The following is a 21,628-nucleotide window of genomic DNA, read 5'->3' on the forward strand; positions in this document are numbered from 1 at the left end:
AAAAACATAGACACAAATACAACACATCCTCAAAGTTTTTGTTTCATACAACAAAATCTGTGGTGTGGGTCCCTCTATCTAGCTATCCTCAACTGTCATGTACTATGACTATTCTTCGTGTCGCCCAACAACATTGTAAAGTGTAAGCCTCTCAACTTTCATTTTTCTTCCCACAATCCCAACCTTCACCACCAATTCTCTCTCCTTCTTTCTTTCTTTCACTTTTTCCATGTATTCAATGCCTCAACAAATCCTGGGTCGGTTCTAGATTAGCATTTTCTTATCTTTTTCCTTGTCTTAGAGATGCCCATGAGAAAAAGTCTTGATTTTTTTGGTGGGAAAATTTGCTCAAAGAATGTAATCTTTGATGACCAATTGAGGGAATGAGTTGGTGGTGGAATTGAGTTGAATTTTAATTCTTTTTGGTTTTTATGGTGTAAATTTATAGAGAGAATTATGTGTAGGTGTTTTATGTAGCAGGTGGGTAAGAAGAATTTAATGGAATTTGGATGCTCTGCAAGTTTAATTTGTGTAGCAGAATTGTTGGAGGAGATAAATGCGCCATTTATTGCAGGCATGGATTCAGTTGTGCAGAAGTAACGAGTCTTGCTTGTTGCTTGAATTGTTGAATGTGGAATTTGGATTTGAGAGTGTTTAAGGATATATTTTCTTTCTGTCTTATCAAACTTTTTCATCACGTTTGATCATTGACTATGTTTTTCATTGGAAGAAGGGAGAATCAATGAGCTGTGTGTGATTCTTTGACTCGTTGTAAATTGTAAAAGCGAGGCCTTATTGTTATCTCAGTTGGCCTTTTCTTTCTGGCAAGAGTAGATAACTGTGATTTTAAGCATTCTCTCTGGAAATTCACAGTTCAGATAGTTAAGGCATTTGGGAACAACGCATTGATACCTTTCCCTCCAAAGGAAGCTAAAACTTCGTGAGCTTCACTCAATTGGGAACTTGGGGGACTGAAACAGGAATTCCTAAATGCTTCCTGAGTGGACTCTTCAGGCTTCATCTTCGTATTTTGTTCCTTCACCATATTGAGTCAACAAGGCTCAGCATATGAGGTAGTTGTTTGAAACAAACTCCTTTTTCATGTGATTAGATTGATAACCACTTTAGTTGCATAACCTACCAAATTGTTCGTCTCTTATATTTCCTAATTATTTTTCTACGACTGTTCAGTTTTTTCTTTTGTGCCCCAAGGAATTGATAATTTTGATGATCACCCTGTGGCTAACTTTAATTCCTCTCGGTATGTAACTAGGTTCTCTACATTAACATGAGTTGATTTGTTGATTTTTTTTTTCCATGGACAGTCTTACTGTTATTTATTTTTATTTTTTTCTGTGAACATAGTTTATACAGTATCCTAAAATTGACAATCAAAAATTAATTTGAGCTCACAAAGTGTGATTTCTGTTGGCCAAACATTATCTATTCTAAGAGTAACAGGTTGATCTCCCATGTCCAAAGCAAACCTTACAACCACTAGCATGCATGAGTTGATTTAACAAAATGTGTTGGCATAAAGAGATCAGTTAGATGTGCATATATATAATTCATAATTTATCCCATTGATAAGGTGTTGTATGCATGAACTATGTGGTTTTGGAGGCATTAGAGGAAGTGATGAAAGGTGTTTTGTTGATTTTTAACTGCATCTATTTACTTTGTCCATCTGTCAGGTTGCACAATCTTGCCTATGAATTTTTTTTCATGACTATGACAAAGTAAGGCCAAGACTATCTCAGCACCCTTAGATAAAGGAAAAGAGAAGGAAGTTAACTGTGCCCAATCATCATGGCAAAGAAGTCCCAAAGACGCTCTGTGCGGTATGAGAAAGATAAATCAGGCTGCATGTGGGGTTTTATTAGTATGTTTGATTTTCGCAACGGTCACTCCACTAGGAAGATGATTGCAGATAAGAGGCGAAGCAGCAAGCATGCTGTTGGTAAGAACTGTGTCTAACATCTAGAGTGGTACAAAATTGATAATCATGATCATGTGCAAATCTATATATCATATATGATATGATATATCCGCTAAAAACTTTGTATATGCTAAATAAATAACAAAGTAAGTTTATAATGAATACAGAGTAATTGTGCAGGGACCAATGTTTGCATGCCAAGCAATTTTCTGTAATGGTTTCAGGTTGAAACCTTTCGTAGTCATCAAGAAAAAAGCTTTTCCTGTCTTATGTGTATAATGATTATGGAATAACTTGTGGTACAACTACGCTGGTTTCACAGAAAATTTAATATCAATTATTGAATTCCATATTTTTTTAACACAGGTGTTGCACATTCTAAGAACAAGTTTGAGATGTTGAGCAATTTGGATGAAGTTTGTCAAGGAAGTTCTGTAAGTCTGTCCATCCATATTCTTATATCACTCTTGAATTTGAAACTTCAAAAGTTTACAAGATTCTAGGGCGTTAGAAAATTTTGGTTATCTGCTAGGAGGATGCCCTGTGCATTTATTGATATTACTGTATCATGAATGCTTCAGGACAGTGGAGAGAGTAGAAGACACACAGTTGGAACTGCTGCTAATAAGCCTAGTGTGAAGAAACTCATCGAAGAAGAGATGTTCATTGACCAGAATGCCATGAAGGATACATATAGTGCTCAAATGGAATCAAAGGAATCTACATTAAGGCGTGAAGTCCTTTTGAAGTTAGATTCCAAAAGAAAAAAGAAATCTTACAAGAAAAACTGTGATAAGGATACCAAAGATTTAAATTTGGATGCAACCTTGAAATCTGAAGTCACACATAATCAGCACTCGAGGAAGCAATCTAAAGATAATCTTGATCTGGATAAAATGATTGAAGAGTTTTGTCATCTAAGAGATGCTTGTTCCATGATGCATGGCAATGATGGAGAAGAAGTTGGTGCACAATCAAACCAGAAGCAAGCTATTTCTGAAAGTTCAAGAGTTGCAATTCGTGAATTTGTGAATCAGATGATAATAAATGGCAAAGATCCAGCCGAAGCCAGAAAATTCCTTTGCTCCCATCAACTTATCGAAGCTATCCAACTTATAAGTTCAGATAAGGAATTGTTTCTTTCACTTCTACAACACCCAAATTCTCTTTTATTGAAATGTGTTCAAGAGTTTAGGAATTCCCAGGGAACAAATGAAAATGATTATGGTTGTGTCACTGGTTCCATCTTCTCTGAAAAAGATCATGGCAACATGGAACATAATAGGGAGACTGTCAGCCACAAGAAGCATAACTTTTTCAGAAAAAAGATCAAGTCTCAGTCAAAAGGTTCAGAAAATGAAGATGGGGATACTAATTTGTCAAGTAGAATTGTTATTCTGAAGCCTGGGCAGATGAGCTTGCAAAATTCAGAAACTGGAAACAACCTAAGCTCATCCCAAGATTCTCATGATGCTGTCAGATACAATGGCCCTTCTGTGAGAGTTAGTTCACATTTTTCCCTTACAGAGATAAAAAATAAATTAAAGCATGCTATGGGAAGGGAGAGACATGGAAACCCTGAAGGGATCTCAAAGAGACACCCTGCTGCTGAATGTCAAAATAATAGGCCTAGCAGCAAAGCCATTGGTAAAGACAATGTTGGAATGAGATCTCCCAACAAAGATCACTTCTTCATTGAAAAAATTGCAAGACCTACCACTGGTGTTATGAAAGGAGACAAGACTGGTACAACTAAAGATTCTGAATTGATTGTGGAACACGAAAATGGTACTTATCCAAAACAAAGGATTTCTAACTTGTATATTGAGGCTAAGAAACATCTTTGTGAGATTGTAGGTAATGGAGATGAGAAAATAGACTTGTCAAGTAGGCAGATTTCCAGAACCCTTGGGAAAATACTATCTCTTCCTGAGTATAGCTTTTCTCCCCTTGGCAGCCCTGGAAGGGATTGGGAGCATCATTTTGTGACAGCACAAAAAAGATTTTCCAGTTCAGATAAAATTTGGGAAGATGATAAGGATAACGTGTCTTCCAAACAAGGAACTTTTGTTGGTGATTTGGATCAGGAAATGGACCATTCAGAGAAGCATTCAAGCATTTGTGATGAAAGCTCTAATAATAAAGTACAAGAAATTAAATCAGACACCAATTTCTCTGACAATGTTGATAAAGCAGAAAATATTTGTCCTATTGGCGATGAGATAGTTACCGAAGGTATCATGTCCAAAATATATGATTTAAATGATTGATTCTATGATAAACTTTGGTGTATGTTTTTTTATTTATTATGTTGCTTATCCTTTTCTTGTTTCGTGATTTCTGTGCAGATGATATAGAATCTGCAAAAGAGGTGAATGTCTTAGAATCTACCTCAGAACCAGTTGGTGTCAGTGCAGGAAAGGAGGACCAAAACTATGATGTCTCAGACATTTCTGATTGTGAAAAATGTTCTCAATGTTCAAAGCAGGTAGTATTTCTTTCTGTATTATAATTATAATTTTACACAAATAAGTGATTTTGAATAAATTGATTATTGTTACAGACATATGTTGTCAAAATGAGGACTGGTTTTGTATAGCGGTGTAGTTCTATGGCTTTTTTCTTTGGTGGAGTGACCCTTTATCTAGTTCTGAACTATCATTTGTTCTTTCTACAGGCTGTAAAAGAAGAAAGCAAGCCAACATCTCCACTGTCATCCCCCTCTCATTCTTCCACCACTAAGAAAATTGAAGAGCTAGAAAGTGCTACAGAGGTGTCTGGGCGACCAAGTCCCGTATCTGTTCTTGACACACCATTCTTAGAGGATGATGTCAACCCTGACTACTCCAGATTTCAACCTGGTAAGCTGCCCTGCACTAAAACCATGAAAAGTCTATCATATATGATAGTTTTCTTAAACAGTTAAACTCTCTTTCTAAAAGCTATATTTAAAAACTAGTTTCCAGTGGTTCTATCTGCTGTCTCTAACTGTTTACTAAACACAGAAATAGAAATAGAGTGCAGCATGCTGTTTACTGGGGAGCTCTAAAATCTAAACCATATTTATCCTGAAATTGTTCTAGAAATTGATAGTTTTCAACTTAGTAGTTCAGTTTCATATTTTTGTCCTTTCTTGTCCTTGGAGATAGTAAAATTTTAGAATTATATTGAGGGACCAATCAGCATAATATATAGCAATGTAACATACCTTTTGTTAGCCATATTAATTTTAATCAGGCATCACATTCATTCATGATTTTCAGTTGAAGTACCAGCACGTCCACTGCAATTCGAAGAACAATATTCTGCACCTTTGAATCAAATCAACAGAGAAAAACATTGTCTTCAAGAAAATGAATTGATATATGATTACATCAAAGCAGCGCTGCAAGCCTCTGGATTGACTATAGATCAATTGTTGATGAAATGCCTTTCCTCAGACAAGATACTAGATCCTTCCTTGTTTGATCAGGTAGAGTTCTTACCAAACCAGCCTTGCCATGATCAGAAGCTCATATATGACTGCATCAATGAAGTTCTCACGGGGGTTTGTCAAAATTACTTTGGCGTCTCACCTTGCGTGTCATTTGCAAGTCCTGGCATAAGGCCTACTCCGAATATGAAGAAGGTCATTGTCAAGGTCTGGGAAGGAGTGTGCTGGGATTTCCTTCCCTTGCCCCCGCCACGTACCTTGGACAAAATTGTCAAGAAAGACATGGATAAAAATGGGGCATGGATGGACCTTAGACATGAAGCTGAAACAATTGGTTCTGAAATAGGGGAAGCCATTCTTGAAGATCTGATGGAAGATGCAATACTAAGCTGTGTAAGCAAAAGTCCAGAAAGTGAATGTTCTCATCTTCAAATTGAATACAGGGACAATGAAAACAGCAAAAATGTGTAAAAGACAACTCACTACTTTTTGTTCATGGTCACATCTCAAATTCCTTTATGAGATGTGGAAGGGAGGCAAAGAATACTGGGGAATTGTAGGCTTTTTTAAAGCATATTTGGTAGCATAACATTTCTCTTTGGTCATGTCTGACTTCTCCAGTGTTAAATAATTTCATGGCCTGAAGGAGATTAATTATGGTGTTTAGGCTTTATAGTTCATGGTGAGTGAGGATACTTAGATAAGGGACCACAAGTCACTATAAGTAAATAAGAAGCCAGTTGCAACTGCTTCTTGCTAAAGTACAAACGATGCTTGTCTTGTTTACAACGACAAAAGTTAACAGTTTTATTCTGTGTGTGCTTCACTTCACCCGGTAAGGGCCAACGGTATTTAGTTCTAGATTTGTAAAGTTTGATATGCTGATCATATTAGCTGGTGTTTTTAATATCATCATCATCATTACTTCTTTGTAAATTAGTCTTTCTTTTTTGGTTAATCTATATTTGAATGTACAAGTTTGGAGATAATGTAGTGTGAACTAAGCTTATTGAAGTTTACAAGGGAAGAAGAAATATGAAACCGTGACATTAGGGCCATAAGAAAATGCAAATTGCTTTATTTGAAACTAAAGAAAATGTGAACAAATTTTCATTGCATGGTTGGTTTTTAAAACTTTTAATTAGAGTATACATCCAATTTTGTCTCTAAAAGATAGTAGAGATGGTTGATAGATCCCTGAAAGATTTTTTGTGGTATTTGAGTATCTAAATTTTAATTTCATTATACAAGTTAGTTCTTTTATTATACTTGTTTATTAACTTTATTAGTTGCTTGAACGGTTAACAGTTAAGTGTCAATTGTTGACACATATTCTTTCTCCCAATTGACATGAAATCGTTACAAATAAGTAGATTTAGACAATTGACAAAGTAAGGTTTAATTGTTAATTTAATTTTAAAATAATTAAAGTGACATTTGAATGATTTATTTTTTCCCACTTTCTCATTTTCATATTCTATTTCACTTGCAAAATTGATCTGAGCGAGACCAATGAAAAAAAAATCCTAAATGTCAAACCATTAAAAATAAAGAAAACTAAAAAAAAAACCTAAACATCAATAACATAACTATCATATCCTTGGCAAAAGACAAATGAAAAAAATAATTTTCTAGCCTTTTGGTTGTTCGTGAAACCCTCAACAGAGTTCACAATAACGGAGAGAACCATTACTATTAAGTTTTTCTCCACTTCTATTAAAGGAGTTTTGCGATTCATTAAATATAACAAAAATACACATTTGATTGTTAGTTTGTTACATTCTTACTTGAGATCCTTTATAACAACCACTCATTTTACTAAATTCCAAATTCAATAATTTAGAATTTACAATCCTAAACTTGCAGTTAGGACAAACAAAGAAATTAAGGATGATTAAGATAGAAAAATTCAACAATTACAAAAACTCTATGAAACTCAATAACAATCTTCCATTTTAATCAAAGCATCATGACCAAATTTAAACATGACAAAGTGTATTTTGGTGAATGAAAAGTATCAAAACCTTACATTATAATCAATATTAAGTGATTAGAAAAGAGAACAACCAAATGCAAAAAAGAAAACGTATCGGATTTAACTGTTGACAAATCAAGAAACTAATAAAGTTGATAACTAAATATAATGGAAGAACTAACTTTCACAAAATAGTAAAAATTTGGGGATCCAAATGTTACAAAAAATTTTCAAAACACCTATCGGTCTCCTCAATCATTTTTTAGGAGACTAGATTAAATGTTTACTCCTTATAATTACTAGTTTGATTGGTAATAACGAGTATATCACATTTTCATTCTTCTTTTTTTTTTTTTTTTCTTTTCAAATTTTAATACTTGCGCATGAAATGTCATTTCTTTATAATCATATTATGAGTTATGAAGTAATATTTAATGCTTCGTAATGTTGTCAATTTATCGAAAGAAGTTGGGTATAATGAAATGGACTAATTTCACACAATTTGGTACCCAAGGTTGAAAATTTCTATTAAGAGAAATATTCATATTTAGTGTACAGAGATATTTCAAACATGATTATTTTCAAAAGAAAAATACTTATAAAAATAAAAAAGAAAATGAAAATAATATTCGTGTAACATATTTTACAACTAAAAGATAAAAAAGAGAATAAATGAAGTGAATAGAGATAAACACACAAAAAATGTATTAATAGTTTATAATTGTATGAATTATTATACATATATCACTACTTAAAATAAAATATAGTTATTTTAATTGATATAAGAGAATAATTAAGTTGTCCATCTTAATCTAAAGGGTCAATAATGTATATTTGGATATTCGTTAGGTGAGGATAGTCTATTAGGCTATTTCCCTACTTATGCAAAAATACCAATGAGGATAGAATTGTTTAAAAAAAAAAAATTCTTGAGGAGTCCTCCACTGAATAAAACTTGCATGATTTCCGCATGGATATTTTCAAGCTATATATGCTTCAAGCTGTTCATTTAGATAATAAAACAAAAATTGAAAGGGATAATTGGACTCATGTCGGTAATGTATCCAAATTGAAATCTAGCTCAAAGAGTAAAGGTTCTTCGGTTATATTTGAAAGCCCGGGTCCTCTACATCTATTTATACTGTGGAACTCATACCTGCTGGCATCTTTTACCCCTTGGCATATGTACGCCAGCTGATACTGAGTGGGATCATGGTATTATAATTTAAGTGTACGTGTTTCAGTTGAAACTGAATTCCAACACACTCTTATAGCGTGTTTGGATTCACGTTTATTGAAGTTAACGTGCGTCCAAAACGTAAAAATTAGAAGCTTTTATATGTTACTTTCGCGTCAAATTCAGCGAGATGTGCGAATTCAAACACGCTATTAGTACGAACAGAAAATTTAGTACCAACTGTTAAAGAAGCCTCGGGCACTTGCTGTTTAAGAAATTAGTACCAACAGAAAATTTATTATGAATTATTGCTATAAAGAAAGAGTTAATCACCAGTATACTTACACGGTAACCAATCATGTCAATTGCTTATTAAATAAAATAAAATAATTTAAAAGATTTGATTGGTTATCAATATAAAAAACTTTACATTAATAGTATACAAATGATTAACTCATAAAAAAAAAAAATGTCACCAGTAGAAGGTAGCACTATAACTGTTCCTGCAGTTTAGGGTGACAGATTCAATGTCTGAATTTCTGGTGTGGAAAACCACAGTAACACATAATACCATTTTAACTGATTAAAGATAATTAATAATCAATTACAAACTACCTCCTTCGCTGGAAAACGTTGATTTGATGGATTTAATCAATTAAAGTTTCCACTTAATCGATTTAATCCAAATTTCAATCCATTAAATCATAAAATGAATCAATTATTTAATTTAAAATTAATTTTAAATATCTTTTATTTTCTTCTATTTTTCTCTTTCCTAATTCTTTTTCTCCTAAATTAAACATTCCTATTCTATTCTAATTTTGACCTATTTCTATTCACCTTATTTCTCCCATTCTATTTCTCACCTAATTCTTAGTTATCTCATAATACCCTACACACATTAATTAAGTTGGAGGGGATTAAAAAAAACCAGCTTATTCAATAATAATGCTAAGTAAACAAAACAGCTCAAGATCTCTAATGGTACAAACATGACAAACTTTAGCACATATATAAACTGAATTGCAAGACTACCACATATTTGTCTTCAGGATGTTCCTAGCTCCCTGTTCAAGTAATCAATGAACATTCTTTTTGCACTCTCAGAATCAGAAGGAGGAGGTGGCCCACTTAAACTCGTTTGCCCTGTCAACTTTATGAAGGTTCGTCTCATCCTGCGAAGCTCTGGCAGCCCAACAGCCCTTGAAATGTTGACTGTAGGCAAATCCTTCCCTACAGAAACTCCATTGAGTGGTCCACCAAGAGCATGAGATTGTGCCTCTACTATAGCATTTGTGACCTCTTGTGTTGCCTTGTCCAACTCATAGAGAGAATTTGCATCAGAAAAACGAGTGGTTTGAGTTGCAATAGTTGGCTGCAATATCTTCACATCCCGGGTTTTGGAGTCCACCTTTTTGGTCAAATACGAGACAGCATCTACAATGGCAGGGGAAGATTTCTCTATCCCTTCTCTGTGTGGCCACAATTCAAATAACGGAGAATCCCACCTGTTTTTCCTATCTGGTTTCTCAAACCTTCTCACCAAATCCTCAAATATTGAATCATCATAACAGGCTTCTCCTTTCTCCCTGCGATCCTCATTCCACTTCCTACAAACGGTTTCCTCAACATCAGAGTAAAGCACACAGTATCTGATCCCGGCAGCGCGAGCCAAGCACCATAGCTCGTACCGGTAGCCCTTGATGCTGTTCAAGGAATCCACTATGATGATGCTGTCTCTGGATAGGGACCTATCCACTTCTGACCTGAGCACCCCTCTTAGATTCTTCTCCGAAGGCATGTTCGCGTAGCTTTGGTTTCGATCAAGATGAAAGCATGCTTCATCTATGATCCTCACTTGAAGCTTTGATTCTGATTCTTTCAGAGCTTCAGCCAGAAAAATGGCAGCTTTGGACTTCCCACTGCTTGGCTGCCCACAGATCACAACCAGCGCCATTTGAAACAATTTTTTTTTTCTTTATGGCTTCGAATCTTTCTTCAAGGACACAACCTATAACCTGCAATATATTAATGAAAGAGAAGAAATCAGCAGCAGAAAACAATTAAAAAAAACAACGATTTGACGATACGAATCGTTTTGGTGCTTGAATCGCACCGTGAATCGGGTCTGAATTAGAGAAGAATCGCACCGTGATTCTTGCGGAAGCAATTTTGTGAAGCCCGGAAGGAGTTGCAAGTTGCAACAACACCCTAACGCATGAAGGTTCCGTTCATGGGAGCAAACAGCAACAACCCTAATCTTCAAACGTGAGGAGAGTAGAAGGATCTTTGCGGAATAGGAAAGCCAGAAAAGGGGGAAGAATGTATTACATTAGGTTAAATTATTTTTTATCTCTTTTTTATTTATTTCTCTTTTATTGGCACCACTATCTTTTTATTTAGCTCTATTTTTTAAATATTTAATTTGAAAGACACCATGTTATCAATATTTTTTTTAGGAGAAAGAATATTTAAAAATGTCTAAATATTTTTAAATATTTTTATAGTCTCTTTACTAGATTAAAAATTCTGAGAGAAATTACTATTGACTCTAGTCAAAGAAGAGAAGGTATTAGAAGAATTTCACTATTCTAAATTTAAGTGAAAAAAATTATGCAGTAAAAAGAAAATAAAAAAATAAATGAAAAAAATATATTTGGAATCCCACGTACTGGCACCATTTGTTGGCAAGGTTTGGATGGTTCATGGATTGGAAAACACCCCAACTTAACATTAACAGAAGAACAATACATTGATTTACAAGGCTAAATTATAATGACCACTGTAAACCAAACATCTTTATAAATAAAAAGATTTGTGAAGCCAAAAAGAAATCCCAAAAAAAATCATTAACAAATTCCCAACATCTAGGAGAGGAGATAAAATATAAAATAAATTCGTCTCATGTATTTGTTTTTTAGATTGTTTGGGCTAATAAAAATCTGATTTCTGCTGCACTGGGAGATCCTTTTACGAGAATTTCTTCCTGCACACGTTTCTTTAAAGCTGTGCATCCATCAATTTTATAAACTTTGTCGATATTGATTGTTTCTAATAAGTAATCATTTTGTGTATAACATTAACTCCTGCCACTTCTGATAGAGAATTAACCAGATTCAAAATCAGGCAACTACACTGATATAACAGTTTTTCTTTTATTTATGGAACAGAAGATTATATAAATTATGCTTAATCCTTCAACCGAATGTGAAAAAACTCTTTCTGTAACACAGCTAGTTGTCATACAGATGCAAATGAACAGCTTTTAATGCAAACAGCACTGGTGTTAGGGTGCTGGTGTACAACCCAGTTATGGTTTCTATACAATCTGCTTCCTCATTGTTTTATCTGCATGAAGAACATCTTCAATCCAAGCTACAATGTTGAATGCTAAGCCTTCTAATACTCTTGAGTAGCTTTCCAATATTGCTTTCCCTACATCCTGCAGAAGATAATAACCATTCTTAGTCCACAAGTTCACAATCTAGATATGTCCTAGTTGTCTTCTGTGTTGTTCATTTCCCACAACATGGTGTCCTTAAAATGTTCTACATTTGTATAAATGACCTGTAATGTCTTCCTGGTATTTTTCAATTAGATTGCTGCATAAGATATGAATTTATACACGCATAAACACGATAAACGTACCCGGTTGTATTGAATCTTGCATGTGTCTAAAGATGTTTGTGAAAGTTCAGGATATCTTTGCTTCAAGCAAAACAACAAAGTCTCGGCTCTCTCAGCTAAGAGGAAGTTTTTGTCACTTCGGTCTGTGTCAGCCATGAGATCCTTAACTTTGTTCCATGATGTTTTTGAATGGCTCAGACAAGCTTTGCGCCTCCAAGTGAACATTGAAGACTCAACCTTATCTGCCAGCTCAAGTGCTTCATGTTCAGAACTTATTTTGAGACAGTCAAGAAGGTGATCAGGTGAAAACTTGTCTGCAGCATACATGTAGCGGTAAATTGTGTCCCCCAGACTTGTTCTTCCACTCTAAAGAAATTAATGTTTGAAAAGAGAAAAATAAACCGGATAAAATTAGTCACTTAGACAAAAACATGTGAAAACATACTACTCAATGACACCTTGGTTTCACTTTCATGTTAAACACTTATTCCCCTTCGCTAACCTTATCACTCTTAATTCTTATGATTAATTTCAACAGAATATTTCATTGGATTTACAATTTTACATGTTCTAGTATCATATATGAAAAAAATGAAATTATACAATTCTTTTTTCCACAAGACTCGCTTTTGTTATATTGCTCTATGGGAATTTAGTGAACGTGTAGAGCCCTCAATCAATATTAAAAAAAAATAATAAAAAAAATCAGTTGTGCAGTCTCATTCTTCCGATCTTTACTGTAAACTGTAACTTTGAAAAATAAAATAGTCTTTAATAACTCTTGGAATTTGAGTTTAAGCCTAACTTAATACCAAAACTAACTCATGAGGATTAGACATATCAAGCGTTTGAAGTATGCAAATAGTTTGATAATGGCTTGAAATCAGGTGAGCAAATAAGTTTAATAACAACTATGAGGATTTGTTCTGATACCAATTTGAGTTCTAGCCTAACCTCAATCCCAAAATCTAGTCACGCGGTGAAGGTTATCCTTCATTATTTATATTAGTTTAGTCATATCACTAATCAATGTATGATCCCAACAATAACAATTGAATAAGAGGACTAACCTTGGGAAGAGTTGCCATATATGATTCTGGAATATCCATCTCTGCAAGAACACTGCTATTTATTGCCATGGCTGCTTTATGAATTTGATTAGCGCAGTCTCGTTTCTCACTCAAGTGCTTCCTTGACTTATCAGAGAGGCCCCCTGAGTGGACACAAGGAACGGGCAACCACCATTTCTCATCTTTCCTCGGAACAATTCTTCGAAATGAGCCTGCACGTGACCGATTTGAATTCCCTGATATGCTGCTCCCTTGCTCTGCATACCAAAATTCAGTATCCTGGAAACTATCAAATATTTCCTGTGAAACAAGCAAATAAAAAATATATGTAAGGCACAAAATCTTTGAATGAAAACAGAGTTCTCGCAAACAAAAAAGCAATTGAAGTTTGTCTTACAATGAGCATTGTGTCGAGCTTCTGCAGAGCTGGGAGGTTGATATAAATATCTGATCTTGGTCTACTTGTCATCATCTGAGAGACACCACCAGATAACATATGAGACACATTATAAGATGCAAAACAAGTTCCCTTAACCTTATACTTAAAAGTGTTTAGTAATAGTTCACCTCCACAATTGTACCATCTTCTAAATATTGTGCAGTTGGGGCGAATTCAACTATATAATCACACACTGATAGGAGACAATTCATTTCTCTTTTCCACATAGCCTTCTTCTCAGGCTTCAGAGGCTCCAACTTCAAATTTTGTCCAAAAACAGTAGCTGCAAATTCCCAATCCAAATAAGTTCAGCAAAAGCCATATAATTGGACTATGCTAAATGCTACTATAAAAATAAAATTACCATAGAGATTGGTGATTGAATTTGATATTGTAACTGCAGAGCAGACACCTTTCCCACCACCAGACATGTCTTCCCCCAATAGAAGTTTTGAAAATCTTTCCCTCATCATATCAAGCTCTGTAAGTACCCGCAAAATCGAGTTAGTTTCACTTACTGTCTAGGTTAACCTTATAAAACCAGTTTGTAACATGAGATTCACTCTCCAATTATATACATTATTATGACCATCTCATCAGTTTATGTGAGATCTCTAACAGTTTCTATAAAATTGCACATTTTGAGATAGGAAAAATTCACAAGGTGCGAGTGCAAACCAACCTAACTCCAAGAGATCAAGGTCATCAGACTTATCATCCAATGAGTGCCTGTGCTGCTTCATTCCTAGCCTGGAAAGAGCAGCTTGACTAGCTCCATGTTTCACAGGTGTCCATAGAGAAGGTGAAGGCTCGCTGGCATAGCTATTGTCATCAATAGGCTCAGAGAAGTTAGAGACCTCTGAGTTACTCCGGCAATACGCGAAGGAATCGCCGCTGAATGGGGAGAATCCAGCAGTTTCAGCGATTGAATGATCATTTTGATCCACAGAAGAATGTGAAGGTTGGTACCCCACATCAGAGTTTTCATCACAGTTGGATGAATTGTCCATCTAAACTCAACAACCTTCGGTCAATTTCCTCAACACCTGCACATATAATCATGGAATTGAGTCACAAATTGGGGTTTGTGGGCTCCAAAAGTCAGTAATCACTAGTACACTAGTTCTCCACAACCACCATTCATAGTCACATACCATGATGTCAAAGAAGGATCCACTAATCAACTTAAAATGCAGAGTTACATTATTGAAATTGAAACTATGAAAACGTGAAAATAAAGAAAAACAAAAAAGACAGATCAAAAGAAAAGGCTGAAACTTGAATGTTCTTGTCTTCCTTTTAAGAAAAAAGCAAAAGCTTCCAAAGAATGTTGCTGCTATTGAGACCCGAAATAATTCACTGAAAAGGGTTGTGAACAAAGCATTCTTTATCCTAACTGGAGTTTTCATTTTTCAAACTCCAAAGACAACGGTTGTGAACAAAAAGACAACAAAATGAAAAAAGCAACGGTCCCAGCATTGTTTTCTATGCTACCTTTTTTTATTGGCTTGCTTTGAATTTGAACAGTGGCTAGCTTAACACCATTTGAAACTGTTCCCTCCTTAGCGTTTGTGCCTTTATCTCCTCCATTGTATACTATTGATGCCAAGGAAAAAAGGATAGAAAGAAGGGAAGAGAAAAAGAGAAGAAAGCTTCTTTTGGAGAAAATCAAAGAGGGAAGTTGTTGTTGGCCTTTGTAATAATGTGGCTAAAGAATGAAAACTGAGTTGCAGAAATGGCTAAAATGTTGTGTTGGAGCAGAACAGAACAAGACATGCAAGGTGTGTCATAGATGGAAAAGGAGTTGTATGAGATTGAAGTCTTGGATTGGAGTGGTTGTGTTGTACTATGATGACTATGTGTGATTGTAAGTACAAAACTGACATGCTTAAATGGAAAAGATATCAATTATACTAATAATTGTAATTTTACCATAACTTTAGACCGAATGACAGATAATGTAAAAATATGTTTAAATATTTTTGGGTGAGTTTAATTTCTATGTTTGTAAAAAAAAAAAACTGTCTTTAATTCTTTTAAAATTTGAAAATATTATTTTTGTTTATGTAAAACTAGAGAATTTAGATTTTATTGTCCATAAAATATTTTTATTTTGAATTTTAACTTTTTAAAATTTGAAATCAATATTTTTAGTAGCCAACAGTCATTTTAAATTTTAATAATTAAAAAAAATTAGAAATGTCACACAATAATATAGTATTATAGACATTAATAAGTGTCATATAAAATAATCACTAAATTTTCAGTTAAATATAAAATATTTCAATGAGTGTCACATTATGGTAAAAACAAAAACAATGGTTTCATATTTCAAGAAATAAAAACCAAAGACAGCTCTCTATAAATATATATTAAAAAAAACACGTTGATTTTATAGAACCTAAAATTGTATTTAAGTTTAATATAAATTAACTCAATGCATAAGTTTTTTTACAGCAACTCAATGCACAAGTTTTATAACAACATTTGCTTTTTTAGTGAAAAAAAAAAACCCAAAAAACAAAACATCTGCTACTTTAGTCTGAAATTAGTATAATTTTAGGATGATGTTTAATTTTATCTTTGTTTTCATCATATGATATTTCACTTCCTTTAGATAATAAAGGCTAAAAGATGGTCATGGATCCTTTTAAATATATAATATGATGTTTGAACCAAAATTTATGGTTCACGGAAACAGTTTAGATCATTTATGGTCAACATTGATAAGGTCGCATGTGAAGTTGTGAACCATATGAAAGAGAAATGGGACGCTGAAATATAAAAGTATTACACATGAATCAATGATTCTCTTATATTTTAAAAACTATTGTTTTTGTTTTCACAACTAGTTTTAAATAATGCAGTCAACTAAGGACATGGTGACACTACCTTCATCATATTCCGCACATTTCCTGAAATATAAAGTATTATATCTGATAAGACAATAACTCCATTTTTGCTAATATCTAATCTTGTGAGAAATTAAACCTATTCAAATTTTTTAAGAAAATTTAGAAGTGGGATCCTAATTGTAGATTTTCTTCTTTTTTTTGTTGTTGGTGGAAAAATTAATACAAATGAGTAGTGATTAGCTGGCCTAGTTGAATCAGGTTAGTTAGAAAGACATACATGTGAACAATAATAAATTAATTTTATTTATAACTCTTAATTTGTTAGTTTAGGGTCATGAAGATGCTCAAAGACGTGCAGCCTATTTCTCAAAATATAGCCTGTCATTCTTTTCATTTGGTCATGCTTGCTTATATCAAAATATGTGTCTCACTATTTATTGTTTATGTGTTGAACTTGCATTGAAAACAATCATAGTGATAGTCTCTATATTATTTATGCACTTAACTTATCGTCACCTTAGGTTCGTTCCTCGAGTATCCACCGCCGACAGCAGTGACTAATCTCCTCGCTACGTTGGAGGCACCTCAAAGGGTGGGATAGTTGGCCCCAAGATTTAACGCGGCTGCATACACAAGGCAGGATTCGAACCCCTGACCTTGCTTAAGCGTGAATCAACCCCTACCGCTGAACCACACGCTTGGGGTTTATCGTCACCTTATTTACTATTGAATGTTATTTTTTTTATAGCAAAAATATACTTTTTGTCCCTTATATTATTTATTAGATTCAATTTAATTTCACTTTAATTAATTGAATCAATTTAATTTCATATTTTTAAAATATATTTTAATATTTGATTTTTTGTCTCCTCCGTTTAAATACTTAACGGATATAATGTGTCATGCTGTCATGTCACATGACTAGATATCATGACACGTGACATGACAGTATGACACGTGTCATGATGACATAACACGTGGCATGACACATGTCAAATTCGTTAAGTATTTAAATAAAGGAAATGAAAAATTAAACATTAAGATACATTTTAAAGATATGAGACTAAATTGATTCAATTAATTAAAGTGAGACTAAATTGGTACTAATAAATAATATAAGGGACAAAAAATATATTTTTACTTTATTATTATTATTATTATTACTTATGCATTGAATTTGTTTTATAACAAAAGTTATCGAGTTAATCACCTATACACCGCTAGTGTAAAGTTTTTTTACACTAACAACCAATTATATCTTTTAATTGTGTCATGTCACTGTTAAAAATAAATATGTTTACAGGTGACATATCACAATTAAAAGATATAATTAATTGTCAATATAAAATAACTTTACGTTATCATTATTTTTTTATCACTTGTGCGTTATACTCACATTCAAAAGATATTATCATTGATCTTTTTATTACTTATGCATCGAATTTGCATTAGAACAAAACAAACACTAACGTTACTCTTCTTATTACTTTTGTGCGTTAAACCCGCACTTTATTACTTATGTATCGGAACCAACATTATCGTTACTCTCTTTATTACATTATTGATCATTTTATAACTTGCGCATTGAATTTACGTTAAAATTGTTACTCTCTTTATTATTTGTGCGTTAAACTTGCATTGAAATAATGATAACTTTATTACTTGCGTGTTACACTCGCATTCAAAAGATACTATTGTTATTAATCTTTTTATTACTTATGCATACTTGCATTGGACCGAATACTATTGTTACTCTATTTATTACTTTTGGGTTAAACACGTATTAAAATGATCTTATGGTTGTTGATCTCTTTATTATTTATGCATTTGCATTGGAACAAATCTTATCCTTACTCTTTTTATTACTTTTGCATTAAACTCATTAAAATGATGTTATTGCTATGAAACATTATTACAAAATGTAACCCCGTATTTTATTTTATAATTTTATAAATGGGCTTTTATCAATTCAATTATTAGATTGAATTTTTTAAATAAATAAATGATTTATACAATTTATAAATTATAATTAATATTTTGTTTCACAACTTTGTTTAACACATAATGTACTCTTAAATACAAGCACATATGTTAAGAAGGTTTATCTCAATTTATTAAGTTACATGAGTTGTTATAAATTTCTTAATACCTAGTTCAACTTTTACAAAAAATAAGCACATATCAATTATACATTATATTTTTGTAAATTAAAGTTTATTTATATTTTTGTAAATTATTATTTCTGTTTTTATATATAAGATTCAAATACTTAATTCACCAAAATTATAAATAAAAAAAAACAGTTCATATAATTTATAACAATAAATTTATCTTATTTTTATATTTTTTTTAAAAAATTATACTTATATTTTTTCTCTTAATTAATATTACTATATCTTAACCAATTACTATATGATACTTCTATCTCCCAATTAATATAGCTATTTTTTTCTAAGTAATTAAAGTATATATCTTTTAAAATGTCTATAATTATTATATTTCACCAAATTAAGAGATCATATTTTAATTAAAGTATTTTAGTTTAAAAATAATTAATATATGAAATAATATAAATTGGATCTTATATAAAAAAATGAATAATTATTCTAAGTTGGATGTTATAAATAGTAATGAAAACATTGTATATATATAATTATAAAAACTAAAAATAATATATATATTTATAATGATATATATATATAAACTATATTTTATTCGCTATTCTAACATAAAGTTGCTGGGAGCTCTAATTGTGACCAATGATAAAGATATATAAACATTAGTGATGTGACTATAAGCTTGTCTTTCCCTCTTGATTTAGGGAAAAAAAGAAGTACTCATGATTTTTATTTTCTTTTGTAATTAATTACCCATCAAATTGATAATCTTAACTCCTCTTATTTTTGTCTTTGGAACACTTCTTAGGACAGAAAAACAATATTATTTTCGACCATGATATTCTCCAAATGCATTCATAAATTGAATGGCATGGTTCTTTCTTCTCAGTGATGAATTGATCTCGTATTTCCATCACGTACTTTTCTTTCTGCCAACAAACACTAATCGTTGATTAGCATTTAGATAACTAATTTCCACTCACACAAGACAATATATCAAACTTACATTTGCAATGAATTTAAATCCAATTTTTATTTGTCCTTTGTAAGTGCCATCTTCAAGCACCACATTATATGCAGATGGCTTTATTTCTATATATCCCTGCTCATTTCCTTCGGAGATTATTCCACTTATGTAAATCCTGATTTATGAGAAAACAAATTATGAAAAATGTGTAAATTATTTTTTTTAAAAGAACTTATATTTTATAATTATTACACTGACCAATAATTATATATATATATATATATATATATATATATATATATAATTATTGGTCCAATCATTTTGAATTACAATTTTAAAATCACTTTATATTGTGAAGAGGTGACAAAATTATACCATCTCAATGTTAGTTATGGGTTATAATATAGAGCAAATTAAAAAGGTTTAAATTGACTCAATCTCTTAAAATGATGTTATTCCTAACAAAAAAAACTCAGTTGGTTTTTGTTGATTAAGTCTGAATTCGACTATAATCAAATTGAATTAAAAATGGACTTTTGTTTAATTTAGATTCACAATTTAAAGTTTAAACTCTATATTTTATCAAATAGATTCAATCTATTTTGTCACCTCTATTATTATTATTATTACTATTATTATTATTATTATTATTATTATCTAACAATAATAGATTTCATGAATAGTAAAATGATTAACTTTTATAATAAATATTTAAAATTTATACTTAAAATAATTTCAAATTAATTAACAACTGCATACAAAAATTATAACACAAAATACAAAAATTAAAATCTTAGAATCGTTAATTTTTTCAAAGGGTGGCAATAGAAGTGATTTAACATTTATATTTTTAAATTAAAAGCCAAAATTTGATTTTTAATTTGAAAATAGAATTGCAACTAAAAACACTACTTTATTCGTAGACAAGTGTGCATAAAAAAGTTATATATTAATATTATTGTTAAAGTGGGTAACGGGACTTTTTTTGAAGGTCCCTTTCTAAGCTTATTTCAGGATATCAAAATAAGTTGGAGGGGGAAACTGAGAGAAAGGAATTACTTGGCTTCACCAACAAATCCAGCATTTGTGAAGAGTTCTCTGTCCATGATTCTACAATTAACATGGGCTAAATTCTTGCAATCAAACAGTGATAATTCAAATATGAATTTCTCATTCCAACAAGGTTTCTCATGTTTCCCTGCATCACATTCATAAACTCAGTCACTATCAGTAGAATCAATGTGAAAAGTTCAAGTCTCATAAAAGGATAAATTATCACATCCAGAACCATTATGGTTCAGTCAATTTTTACGTGACATGTAATGAAGTTATATTGATTCTTTATAATAAATTAAAAAACTCAATTAATATTAAGAGCATAATAATGTGAGGTGCTATACTATCTAATAATTTCTCTTGATAGAAGCATGTAACTTAACCTGATGAAACTTTGCTTCTCTGAGTCTGAGTGCCACACTCAATAACCACATAATAGGAAGGTGTTCCTGTATTAATGGTTGGTTCCAATAAAATTAACGATAAAGAAATACTTTTACATGAGAATAATGTTTTGGATTCATTATTAATTGAAACGATATATTGAAATTAATTGGCATGGTAATTAAAGTGAAAATAAAGGAAAGATACCAACAAGGTTTGTGTGTCTAATGCCTTTAGCATTAACAATAAGTACTTCGAGAATTCCTGTCTTCATTTGTCTATATCTTTGCTTTTGATTAATTACGGGTCTTAAAGATGAAATTTCGTAGAACATATTTCAGATAATATACTATATATTATATATATGCTTATAGTAATTAAGAGGAATGAGACAGTTTCACTAGTTAACGTACATATTAAGTGAGGTTACGATGAAGTTAGTACATATCATAGCTTCGGGTTATTCCTTTAACCTGTTTCTACACCAAGTATATATGTTATTATTAATCCTTTTCAGTTTTAGTGACTCATAATTTATTGAATGAAACTTACCTTTATTTGAGATTATTGATTATTCATTTGCATAATA

General features: G+C 32.1%; 4 protein-coding genes across 8 annotated transcripts; 1 reads left to right on the forward strand and 3 right to left on the reverse strand.

Moving 5' to 3' along the window:
- Positions 1-6,361, forward strand: LOC109813349 (uncharacterized). Of its 2 annotated transcripts, XM_020377549.3 has the most exons (8): positions 1-142; positions 481-1,073; positions 1,695-1,960; positions 2,306-2,373; positions 2,521-4,174; positions 4,288-4,427; positions 4,617-4,800; positions 5,203-6,361. In XM_020377549.3, exons 3-8 carry the CDS (start codon positions 1,810-1,812, stop codon positions 5,841-5,843), a joined length of 2,838 nt encoding a protein of 945 aa, XP_020233138.1. In that variant the 5' UTR covers positions 1-142; positions 481-1,073; positions 1,695-1,809; the 3' UTR covers positions 5,844-6,361. The 2 variants fall into 2 exon arrangements, with proteins under 2 accessions (XP_020233138.1, XP_082926327.1); XM_083070201.1 differs by lacking the exons at positions 1-142; positions 481-1,073 and having other exon boundaries at positions 1,819-1,960; positions 2,526-4,174.
- A 3,083-nt stretch (positions 6,362-9,444) lies between these two features.
- Positions 9,445-10,901, reverse strand: LOC109796886 (KTI12-like, chromatin associated protein). Of its 2 annotated transcripts, none has more exons than XM_020356741.3 (2): positions 10,641-10,901; positions 9,445-10,542 (listed from the first exon to the last, which is right to left on the reverse strand). In XM_020356741.3, the coding sequence occupies exon 2, from the start codon at positions 10,479-10,481 to the stop codon at positions 9,573-9,575; it is 909 nt and encodes a 302-aa protein (XP_020212330.1). In that variant the 5' UTR covers positions 10,482-10,542; positions 10,641-10,901; the 3' UTR covers positions 9,445-9,572. The 2 variants fall into 2 exon arrangements, with proteins under 2 accessions (XP_020212330.1, XP_020212322.1); XM_020356733.3 differs by having other exon boundaries at positions 10,675-10,899.
- A 759-nt stretch (positions 10,902-11,660) lies between these two features.
- On the reverse strand, positions 11,661-15,512 carry LOC109797062 (rop guanine nucleotide exchange factor 3). 3 transcript variants are annotated; one of them, XM_020356976.3, is made up of 8 exons: positions 15,155-15,512; positions 14,343-14,706; positions 14,025-14,141; positions 13,789-13,943; positions 13,619-13,693; positions 13,222-13,521; positions 12,173-12,517; positions 11,661-11,966 (listed from the first exon to the last, which is right to left on the reverse strand). In XM_020356976.3, exons 2-8 carry the CDS (start codon positions 14,668-14,670, stop codon positions 11,844-11,846), a joined length of 1,443 nt encoding a protein of 480 aa, XP_020212565.2. In that variant the 5' UTR covers positions 14,671-14,706; positions 15,155-15,512; the 3' UTR covers positions 11,661-11,843. The 3 variants fall into 3 exon arrangements, with proteins under 3 accessions (XP_020212565.2, XP_029127824.2, XP_020212558.2); XM_029271991.2 differs by lacking the exon at positions 15,155-15,512 and adding an exon at positions 14,939-15,078; XM_020356969.3 differs by lacking the exon at positions 15,155-15,512 and adding an exon at positions 14,815-14,947.
- Positions 15,513-16,377: 865 nt separating this feature from the next.
- Positions 16,378-21,387, reverse strand: LOC109802628 (Calcium-dependent lipid-binding (CaLB domain) family protein). The gene is made up of 5 exons (XM_083071510.1): positions 21,247-21,387; positions 21,039-21,104; positions 20,659-20,797; positions 19,639-19,774; positions 16,378-16,434 (listed from the first exon to the last, which is right to left on the reverse strand). The coding sequence occupies exons 1-5, from the start codon at positions 21,371-21,373 to the stop codon at positions 16,378-16,380; spliced, it is 525 nt and encodes a 174-aa protein (XP_082927636.1). The 5' UTR covers positions 21,374-21,387.
- Positions 21,388-21,628: the final 241 nt, after the last annotated feature.

This window comes from Cajanus cajan, chromosome 3, assembly GCF_000230855.2.
Source record: "Cajanus cajan strain Asha chromosome 3, NIPB_CcT2T_4, whole genome shotgun sequence".
NCBI lineage: Eukaryota > Viridiplantae > Streptophyta > Magnoliopsida > Fabales > Fabaceae > Cajanus > Cajanus cajan.